Below are 11,419 nucleotides of genomic sequence, written 5' to 3' on the forward strand. Positions count from 1 at the left end.
AATCGTGTGGAAAAAATCATGTCTACACACATCCCCACAGACATTTGTTCAGAATTTGATTCTGAGTCGATAGGTATACGTGAAGGTATATCTAGGAGTCGTATTTAAGAAGTTCCTTTTTCGAGTGATTTTATAGCCTTGCCTCAGTGAGGTGAGGAAGGCAAAACCTTATAGTATTTTTCCACTAGGTTTTTTCATGTAGCCTTTATGTGTTTTGAAATGTAACTTCAACGAGACTCGAGTGCGCCATTCTGTCAAATTTCTACGTGAATATTTTAGTATGAAAATTGATGGCGAACGGTGAAGGACGGCTGCTGAAGTTGTGATCGCCAAATTTATTTAATTGAACAGACGGTAAGTTAAGTTAAGTTTGATTAATTTTATTTACAATTAATGATATTTTTTTTGCAGAAGCCGATATTTGGAAGCTTTTTTCTCGGCGGCCACTATAATGATGGTCCGTTCTAACCTTACTGGCAGGAGCTTTCGTGGTGCTTGACGCACCGAAAATGTCACGGCCATGGCCAACGGGCTTTGTTGAGTGTGCTCCGAAGGATTTCGAGTGTGTTTTGAGCAGATCGTCTACGCCGGGTACGTTGCGTTCGTCTGTCCAGGCCTTGAAGCGGGTTCTCGTGTGCATGCAGGCCAGCAGCATCAGCTAACTGAACCCAAACGTTCTGGTACAAAATGACGGCCAAGTGCGACTCCATCGAGTAGGAGGCAATCGGACTGGACAACTCGGAGATCCTTGAGGATGAGATTACGGTCATTTGGTCAAGCACTTCTTCCAGAGGTAGCTCCGACCTGGTGAAAAGGTCTCATCGAAATTTCCGGAAACCGGCATTTTTTTAATTAAGTTACTGATGGTGAAATCACAGACAAACAGACGGGACACTCGAGTTCGGAACCATCGTCCTTCAATAACCGAGCCAAAACGGTTATTTCAAATGCAATTTAGCTTCGGCATCCACTCACCCGGCGCTGATGGCGCTGCTGTCGTGACAGCTCGCCCGTCTTTCCTCAGTGTGTGTAATGTGTTTTTGTTGTTGTAAAGTTGAGCATGAGCACGTGGCATCAAATAAAAACAAAACAAAATATGATAGAATTCAGGAATTCTAACGGTGATCCACAATCCAGGCTTTGCGGGACAAGATTGGGGCAGTTTCGACCAGGGTCAGATAAGCGGCTGACTAGCGAGGACATACCCTTTGCCTCACTATTAACCCGGTAGCCCGGTAGGCCTACTCAACTGCCTGTCGATATCGAGGCTGCTGCTGAGGCGCCCGCTACTGCAGAGGAAGCCGGACCCTGTGGTAAAGTCATCTCTTTCGGAGCAACCTGCTTATCCTTCGTGAACTGATGCTCAGATTGCTGCTGCTGGTCGTACTTTTGGCTTTTTGGCGATGTTGCGTCGATCTGTTTTGCGGCAGCGTTTTTTGGAATCTTTGCAACTTTTTTCATCTCATTTTGCTGTTTAACGCAACTTAACTGCGCCGTGGACACGTTTCCCGCGGATGTTTCGAAACGAAACGCGGATGTTTTTGAGAGCAACGGGGAGGACCAGTGGTTTGGTCTCTGTCGTTGTGGTTGTGGTGCGTCGTTGCTGATGCTGCCGCATGGTTTGGCCGTCATCTTCGGCCGTCGGTGTTAATTTTTATTTTATCGAGTACCTACTGACGATAAGCAACAACAACATTATTTAAATCAGCTGTTGATTTTTACAATCGTTAAGGCTTGATTGTCTCACGCATACACTGACATGACACATGACAGTAAGGGGTTTGTATTGGTATGTTTGGGCTGCGCTTCGGCATAAGCTCACCAGGTAGCGCTGGCGTCGCCGTGATTTGGTGGTTTGATGAAGGACGATGAATTTCAAAAATTATTTGTATGGAGAGTCACGTCTGTTTGTCTGTGGTGAAATACTTCCAATCATTGTCACTTATAGATAAATAAAACAAGAATATGCACATTTCACTGACATCATTCTCATTTCCATTCGAAAAATAAAATAAAATGAAGCAAAAACCAAATTCTATTACTACAAAATTCATATAACGTTTACCAAAGGAAACATGTATAAATCATCGATTGATTCATTTAGCTTTTACGTGTGAAACACGTAGAATCAACGTGAACTAATCTAGTCAATCAAATCCTTTTTCTACTAGGGCTACTTCGTAGAAGTTACGTGAAAACTGTAGTGGAAAAAAACCACATAGCTTTTCACGTAACTCCAACGTGAATATTTTTTTAGTGCAGCGCGTCTTGCGCCCTGATTAAGGGGTTACATACATGTAGAAAATTACAAAATTTGATATTACACAAAATTCAATAAATTCACTAAAAACATGAGTTAACAAAGTATCAGCTCGAATTTTTGTTCAAAAGTTGTTATTAAAGAAGATCGAAGTAATCAATGCAATCGGTGATTGTTAACTTTAAGTTTTCCGTTTAATAAAACTTCATTCCACATGTAACTAGTGTCTAAGCTTCTAGAAGATTGAAAATTTTCGCAAGAAGTTTCCGCAAGAATTTTAAAGTACGGTATGCTGATCGGAAGGAACGCGGTCAAGTAATGTTGCGTGTTCTTTTCGTGACCCCCCCAAGAAAAGTTGACAGTTCGGTATGAGCGCGATTGACGGTGTGCCCGCTTGAGGTTCTTTCGAGGAAAAAATAAAAAGATTAAAATATTCAAAACTTAAAATTAAATAGATTAAAAATCTAGTTAAAAATGTTTATTCAAAAACTTTTAACAACAATTATAAACAAAATTAAGAAATCAATAAATAAAAGCAAATTTAGAAATTCTTAAATTCTAAAACATGAAAAACTGAAATTAAAAAAATATGTAATTATGAAATAAGGAAATTAAATAAAATATGTAATTATGAAATAAGGAAATTAAAAAATTAGGAAATTAGGAAACAAGGGAATTAGGAAATTTGGAAATTATGATATTAGTAAAAAAGTAAATCTTTCCCAGTTCCTGAGGGGAACACCCGTGAAGAGTATCGGGGCCGGCATTTACAAAGCGGATTCAGTGGCAGTTTTTCACTCAACTAATGTTAACATGTTTAGGTTAATGTTAACATTCCATAGGTCGCCTCCCTAAGGTGTCGTGATAAGGTCCAGTTTGTGACGATACACTACCTTCCCTTTACTAAGCAATCGAATCCAGAAGGGAAAAGATCACCAGTTGTGTTGGTCCGAGCCGGGATTTGAACCCCGATCTACCGCTTACGAGGCGGAAGCGTTACCACTAGGCTACGTGGCTCGGTCATATGATATTAGCAAATTAGTAAAATAAAGAAAATAAGAAAATTATGAAATTATGAAACGAGGAAATTAAGAAATTAGAATATTAATATGTAAGGAAATTAGGATGTTAGGAAGTTAGGAAATTAGGAAATTAGGAAATGAGGAAATTAGGAAATTAGGAAGTGAGGAAATTAGGAAATTTGGAAATTGTGAAATAAGGAAATTTTTAAAATTAGGAAACTAGGAAATTAGGAAGTCAGGAAATTAAATTAGGATATTAGAAAGTGAGGAAGTAAGGAAATTGGGAAATTAGGATATCAGGAAACTAGGAAATTAAGAAGCAAGGAAGTTAGGAAATTAAGAAGTTAGGAAATCAGGAAATTAGGAAATTAGGAAGTTAGGAAGTTAGGAAATTAGGAAGTTAGGAAATAAGGAAGTTAGGAAGTTAGGAAATTAAGAAGTTAGGAAATTAGGAAACTAGGAAATTATGAGTTTAGGAAGTTAGGATGTTAAGATATTATGAAATTAATATGTAAGGAAATTAGGAAGTTAGGAAATTAGGAAGTTAGGAAATTTTGAAATTAGGAAGTTAGGAAATTAGAATATAAGAAAAGTGGAAGTTAAATTCTTAAATTCCTAAATTCTTAAATTCTTAAATTCCTAAATTCTTAAATTCTTAAATTTTTTAAATTTCTTAATTTTTTTAAATTATTTAAATTATTCTTAAATTTTCATTCTAGGTTTTTTAATTTTGGAAGAAATATAGTTTTTGATTTTTATAATTTCGAGGTTTTCGTAAATTTGTATTTACGAATTTCTATATTTCCGATTTTTAAAACTTTTGGAATTTTGACTTGTACATTCGTTTCGAATTTTAACATTTTTGATCTATGGAATTTATAAAAACGTTAAAAATTAAAATTATTATTCAAATCTGCATATTTTTAATTTTGATTTTCCAAATTTCAGATTTTTGTTGAAATTTACTTTATTATTTAAAAAAAAGTTATTTGACATTTCTGAAATGTTTGTTTTTTCACATTTTTGAATTTGTTGTTTGGTTGGATTTCAAAATTTCAGATTATTATTGTATTTTCAGTAAGAACATAGATATTTGTATAATTATTGTCAAGTTTAATTTCACTCTGATTTACTTCATTTTGGTCTCGCGAGTGTGGATAAATCGGACAGTGCAAGGGACTCATAATCCAGAGGTAGCTGGTTGGTACTAGCAATACATTGTTGGTGACACGATGGCCGACATCTATAGAGTACAGATTGTCAAAGCAAACAGATTGGCCAATGTTTCTGGACACCAAACGTGCTGGACACCAACCGCCCTTTACGCCCAGCAAAACTGGCAGTGTTGCAAGCGCAAAACATACGTTGCCAGTGCCGATTTATTTTGCATCGGCCAATCTGTCTCCCTCGACAATCTGTACTATAGAGACAACTTCTTTTTTTACTCCATTTCGACCGAAAAACTAAATCTGTCCTTTTAGTTTCAATATTCTGCTTTTTGAGATTCGGCAGGAATTTTAAATATTATTATCTCCAATACAAAATTAATAAAACGTTTGTAATTATCAGTCGTATTCAAAAAGAAAAATGACAATTCTTTGATTTTTTTCATCAAAACATATTACAAACAAGCACCGCGCGAAGAAACGTCAAACGCAATCTTTCCATTTCTGTTACTTTTCAGCTGCGTACCGCTTAAGAAAAATCTTTTCGTGACCCTTTCCTCGACCGTTTCTTGGGCGTTTTTTTGTATGGAGTTTTGCGTTCCTTCCGATCTGCGTATCAGCCTTTAACAAGAAGTTCACGCAAATAGTTTTCCTCAAGAACCGTTTTCCAAGAATGGCGCACGCTACGGGACCATCTCCGGTCGTCGACCGATTGCTCGGCAGGGAGAATTGGTGCACGTGGAAATTTGGTATGCAGACCTACTCGGAAACGGAGGAGCTGTGGGAAGCTGTGGAACCGAACCTGAAGGATGACGGTACGCCTGAAGCAATTCCGAAGGCGAAGGACCGTAAAGCTCGAGGAAAGATTATTCTTGGCCTCGACCCTTCGTTGTACGTCCATGTCCAGGGGACAACAACGGCTAAAGGCGCTTGGGACAAGCTGGAGCAGACCTACGAAGACAACGGATTGACGCGTCGCTGGGTTCTCCTGCACAAGCTGATGACAACGAACTTGGCCAACTCCGTATCCATGGAGGCGTACGTAACGAGAATGGTTGCTACCGCAAACCAACTCGGTGGTGTCGGATTCCCGATTTCGGAAGAATGGGTTGGAATGCTGCTGCTTGCTGGCCTGCCTCAAAGCTACAAGCCGATGGTGATGGCGCTACAAAACTCTGGATCGAAGATTACGGGCGACCTGATCAAGACCAAGTTGCTGCAGGAGGATCACGAGCCGACGGTAACCACCGAACCAGCGTTTGCAGTGAAGGGCAAGCCGAGCTACAAGCAGGAGAACATTGGTAAGTCGCAGTCCAAGGGTCCAAAGTGCCATTGCTGTCACAAGTTTGGACACATCGCGCGGGATTGTCCCGCCAAATCGTCGTCGAAACCACCGGAGAGAAAAGGTGGTAGAAAGCCAGGTCGTGCATTTGGTGCCGTGCTGACGACGATGGACGAGATGAAGACTGAGGACTGGTTCTTCGATTCCGGAGCCACTTGCCATCTCACCCGGACGAAGTCGTTGCTGCGTGACGCTCATCAAGCAGATGGGAAGATGTTCGCCGCAAACAAAGGCGAAATGCAGGTCGTCGCGGAGGGCACTGCCGTGCTACATCCGACCTGTGGAGAAGAGATCGACGTCAACGGAGTGCAGCTGATTCCGGAACTGGTAGTTAATCTACTGTCGGTAGGTAAAATCGTCGATAGTGGCCACACCGTTGTTTTCGGCCAGAAGGGCTGTGAAGTGCTCGATCTCGAGGGCACGTGCATCGCGACCGGAAGTCGCTCGAACGGACTATTCAAGCTGGAACAGGACGTACCCAAGGTGCTGGTGTGTCAGCCGACAACCGTTGAGCCACAGACAAACAGACGGGACACTCGAGTGCCGAACCATCGTCCTCCAAAAGCGGAAGCGGAATTCTAACCGTGTTTCACAATCCAGGCTTTCCAGGACAAAATTGGGGCAGTCTAGGCCATAGCCTCTTGCCCCACTTTTAACTCGGTAGGCCTGCTAAACTGCCTGCCGATGTCGAGGTTGCTGCTGAGGCGCCGGCTACTGCGGAGGAAGCCGGATCCTGTGGTGGAGTTACTCCTTCGGAGCAACCTGCTTACCCTTACCCTTACCCTTCGTGGACTGCTGCTCAGATTGGCCTTTGGCAGCGTTTTTTGGAATCTTTGCCACTTTTTGCTTTTGTTGTTTGATACGTTCCCCGTGGAAATTTCCAAAAACGCCCATCGTGGGGATTATTTCCGGTAGGTTTGAATTGGACCAGGGGTATCTTGTTGATGATGGTGTCAGGTGTGATTCGAGGTTTCGGTGGAGGAGAAATCTTCGATAGAACTTGGTAGCAACTGGGGGGGACCAGTGATTTGGTCTCTGTCGTTGCGGTTGTGGTGCGTCGTTGCTGGTGCTGCCGCATGATTTAGCTCATGAGGTTCTGCTATTGGAAACGGAACCAACCCGCCGTCATCTTCGGCCTTCTGTGTTGATTTTTATTCTTTTCATCGAGTAGCAACAACAAAATTATTTCGATCAGCTGTTGATGTTTACAATCGTTTAGGCTTGATTGTCTCACGCATACACTGACGTGGCACATGACAGTAATGGGTATGTATTGGTATGTTTGGGCTGCGCTTCGGCATCAGCTCACCAGGCAGCGCTGGCGTCGCCGTGATTTGGTGATTTGATGAAGGACGATGGATTTCAAAAATAATTTGTATGGAGAGTCACGTCTGTTTGTCTGTGATACAATCTTTTGCCGATGACACCCAAGTTTATTTATCTTGTCCTATTTCAGAACTTCCTCACTATATTTCTTTGCTAAACGCTGATCTTTTATCCATTTTAAATTTTTGTCGCAATAATGGTCTAGTACTTATCGCATCTAAAACAAAAGCCATAATTTTTACTCGTCCTAATTCTGATCTACCTGTATTACCGCCCATTACAATAGACAACGATATAATTGAAATAGTTGATAAAGTAAACAATCTTGGAATAGTTATGAACAAACACCTAACCTGGAACGATCATGTATCTTTTATTATTAGGAAGGTTTATACAACTTTACGAATTTTAAACCAACATAGAAACACTTTATCAATTGATACTAAAACAAAACTAGTAAAAACTCTTCTTTTACCTCACTTTATTTACGGTTATGTAATTTTCTCTCATTTGTCAGCAGAAACTGAACGTCATTTAAAAGTTTGTTGCAATAGTTGTATTAGATTCATTTACAATTTACGCAGATATGACCATGTTTCTCAATGTCAGTCGTCAATTCTCGGCATACCTTTACAAAAATATTTTCATTTGCAGCTTCTTGTTTTTTTGTTTAAACTTATTAAATTCAAAGAGCCAACTTATCTATATGAAGAACTTTCCTTTAGTAGATCACAACGTACACATAATATTCTAATTCCAACTCATCATACTAATTATCTGGGGAATTCATTCGTAGTCCGTGGCGCACGCCTGTGGAACGCTTTGCCTCATCGTCTGAAAAATCTTACTTCTATTAGTGATTTCAAGCATCAGTGTAGGGAATATTTGATAGAAACAGTTTCTTGACCAGTTTATTTTATCACTTAAATTCTTCTTATTGAAGTCATTTTCATTTGTTTTTAGGTTAAGTTACTCCTCTTTGTTTATACAATGATCATTTGATGTACTCTAACCTAATTTTTAGTTAGTTTTAAGTTTTTTTGTTTGTAGTTTTATCATATTCGAACTTAATGATGTCTCTGTATACGATAAAAGGCTTGCCCTTATGTATATTTTTGAAATAAAGATACAAATACAACAGGTAAACAAGGCATAATGCTTAGTAAAACTAATGATTCCGTGTAAGAAAATACTTGGTGGGACAATTATGCGTAGAAGTTCAACGATGGGACAAACAGACTTGGTGTTGTTTTTGATGAGTTTCCGAACAAAGTATCAGATTTTATGTGTTTTTCTTAAAGTACACATCAGACTAAACTTAAAAATGGCATAAAGTCAAAAACGTCAAAAACTTACATGGGACAATTATGCGTAGAGCGGCAGTATTGTTAATAAAGATATAAAAGCAATTCAAAACAAGTGCTACTATTTTAAAAACGTAATCCAAACTTATTCAAAAGTTTAAGAAAAAAGTTGTGGTCTGCTCAGCAAGTAGGGGAACAGCATCAAATTTCGGCGTGCCTCTAATGTTGGCAGGTCAGAACTTTGATATTCAATTAAAGCTAATTAAAAGCGTTTTCAACTGAAATCGAGTGATAAATAGCTCAATAAGAAGTGAGCAAGCAAGTTTCTATCAAAAGTTTTGCAAAATTAGTAATTTAAATAGTGCAAATCAGAAAATTGGATGGAATTAGGAACATGCCAAATGCCAAACATACGAGAATTTCCCCTACCTTGACCCATTATGATGGACTCTAGATTTTTGTTAAACCTATTCTCCACTTTCCCTTCCCCAGGGCGGGCAAGATCGAGGACGCGCTGACCTTTGCGCAGACGCAAATCTCCGAGGCGGGCGAAAGCAACCCTGAAGTGTTGAACGAGCTGGAACGAACACTGGCACTTTTAGCCTTCGAGCAGCCCCAGAAGAGTCCGTTCGCCGATTTGCTAGACCAAACGCACCGCCAGAAGGTGGCCAGTGAACTTAACGCGGCAATTCTCAAGACGGAACACCAGGAGCAATCGAGCCCTCGGATGATTAACGTGCTCAAGCTGATATTGTGGGCTCAGGCCGAGCTCGACAAGAAGAACGTAAAATATCCCAAAATGAGCGACTTGGCCACCGCGGCCATTGATCCGAAATAAGTTAGAGGATGTCAGCGAGGAGTGGGAAATTTATAATATATGATTATTGTGTAAACCATGAACCATCTATAAATATTGTGGTAAACTGATGGAACGACGGGTTTGGAAAATGGTCATGTGGTGTGTTTGTTGCGGGAATGGTATAAAATTTGCCACATGATTTGCAAAAGCTTTCACGAATGCAACCGTCTTTTTATTATTATTGTGCGACATATCCGAATGCCTTGTTATTTCTATAAAAAAAAAAGAAAAAAAAACAAAAACAAAAAGCATAATCTTCTGAACAAAAACTCCGTCGATTTATTGATTACAATCGTTTGCCTTCTACACCTATCATTAGACCACAATGTTATCCAACGGAAAAGAACACAAACCTACCATCCAAAAAACAAATCCATGGCCTTGTTGACAATACCGGCGCTTCTTTTCGGTGCCGTCGGACTTGGAACCACGTCCGTTTGCTGCGCATTTTTGTAAGCTATGTGGGTCAGCGACCGAACTCTATTCAGGGAGAATCTGGAAGAGAAATTAAAAATTTTAATTTATTTAACCTTCTTTTATCACAAAATCGAAACTTACTGGTTGCGATCGTCGCAGTTTTCCTTCCCGACAACGACCGGATCGTTACAGTACTGCACACCCAGCATGAGGTTCTGTCCGATGATTTTGCCGTTGTAATTAAGCGCTTTATCGCACTCGAGCCGTGAGCTGAATCGCAAATGCACCCAGTTTCCGTTTTGGGTGGCAAAGACCTTGTCGATGATGGCACCGCATTGCGAAAAGTGGGACAAAATCATAGATGAAGCCGACTGGGGAAAGCCAAACACCGTAATCCAGTAATCGTTACCAGAAGTGTGGGTTTGCGAGAGGCCCTGGTGGGACTGGGACAGCGGCGACATCACAGACATGTTGGAGATGAAATCCTGCTCCTTGGCGACCGGAATCGGCGACATGACCCGAGAAACATTGAAGCCACTTCGATTGAGGTACGAATCGTTCGTTCCCTGTTGGTTGAACCCTCCCGGTGACGTAGCCTCGGCCAATCTCGACTGTTGCTGCTGCTGCTGGTTGGATGAGAACGGTTTCGTCGGCGTCTGGAACATTTGCTTCTCGTTCCGGAACGAATCAAATAAACCCTGCGTTGGTGGTCCCACGCTCGTGTTGTGGTTGAGTGGCCCTGTTTGGTTCAGATTCGGACCACCTCCCATGGGAAACTTGTGGGAGAGGCCGGCAGTCGTGCTGCGGTTCCCAAAGTCTGACGGAGACTGCGCGCCAAATCCACCGGCCGATGGCGACTGCACGAACGCAAGGGAACTTCTGCCTTTCGTTGGCGAAAGAGTGTTTGCCCGGGGCGTCGTCTGCTGGTCCCCCATCAAAAACGAAGGAAGATAACCGCTACTGCTTACCGACGGACTTCCGCTGGGGCTTCCAAGGGTCATTGGTTCCATTGCCGATTTGGGTATAACAAGGAAGCTTTTACAATAGTGTGACGTTGATTTTTCTGGCCAAACTCGCCAATTATCTATACAATTATTCCAATCAGGTTAAGGCTCCAATTTTTTTTTAACTTTTAACAGTTACTGCTGTTTAACCGCGTCTTTCTTTTTTTGTGTTTTGTTCTGTCACTGCTGCTGTCACTTTCATCATACACGCTGATTTAATTTTGTTGATTCCCATTGATCTGAGTACAATCGCTTGAACGTGCACTATAAAACCTCGAAGGAATTTGAGTAAAAAATGTTAAACGTGCACTCAGCGTTGACGTTCTCGCGAGGAAACAGAAACAACCGACTAGCACTTCTGTGAACTCAGCTTTTGAGCTCAGCATCTAAAGGGCCTATCCGACCAAAGCGCGTCATGCGCGCCCTCGCGGCATTTTTTGGAACTACTTCAGAATTTTACTCAAAATAATCCACATATGTTCGGGATTCAAACCAGCAACAAACCGATCGCTAATCTGGTACGCTAACCACTGAACTATCGAGGTTCATGTAAGGCTGAGGAATAAACTCGAACTGGTCAAGCAAGAAACTTTTAAATTCTACTGAGAATATCTTCCTAACATAAATGCTGCAACGAAATGGGGGTGGTTCGACCCAAATCGCTCTGAAAAGATATGAATTCCCGGTAACCAAGCAATGAGCTAGTCGGTTTTTGATAG

General features: G+C 41.0%; 2 protein-coding genes across 2 annotated transcripts in view; one reads left to right on the plus strand and one right to left on the minus strand.

Moving 5' to 3' along the window:
• The window catches only part of LOC120430118 (glucose-induced degradation protein 8-B homolog), a 30,648-nt gene extending 21,210 nt beyond the window's left edge, over positions 1–9,438 (plus strand). The window contains exon 3 of the mRNA XM_039595203.2: positions 8,913–9,438. Within this exon, the coding sequence (XP_039451137.1) occupies positions 8,913–9,258 (346 nt within the window). The 3' untranslated portion in view covers positions 9,259–9,438. The remainder of the gene's footprint in view (positions 1–8,912) is intronic.
• Positions 9,439–9,530: 92 nt separating this feature from the next.
• LOC120430117 (nucleoporin Nup35) lies at positions 9,531–11,027 on the minus strand. The gene is made up of 2 exons (XM_039595202.2): positions 9,838–11,027; positions 9,531–9,774 (listed from the first exon to the last, which is right to left on the minus strand). Exons 1-2 carry the CDS (start codon positions 10,704–10,706, stop codon positions 9,633–9,635), a joined length of 1,011 nt encoding a protein of 336 aa, XP_039451136.1. The 5' UTR covers positions 10,707–11,027; the 3' UTR covers positions 9,531–9,632.
• Positions 11,028–11,419: the final 392 nt, after the last annotated feature.

Source organism: Culex pipiens, chromosome 1 (genome assembly GCF_016801865.2).
Source record: "Culex pipiens pallens isolate TS chromosome 1, TS_CPP_V2, whole genome shotgun sequence".
NCBI classification, from domain to species: Eukaryota; Metazoa; Arthropoda; class Insecta; order Diptera; family Culicidae; genus Culex; species Culex pipiens.

Bases quoted from the DNA above. Each gene is read 5' to 3' on its own strand.
- LOC120430117 (XM_039595202.2), bottom strand. From the start codon at position 10,706: ATGGAACCAATGACCCTTGGAAGCCCCAGCGGAAGTCCGTCGGTAAGC. The intron at 9,775-9,837 runs GTAAGTTTCGAT...TTTCTCTTCCAG, and splicing joins AACTGCGACGATCGCAACCA to ATTCTCCCTGAATAGAGTTC.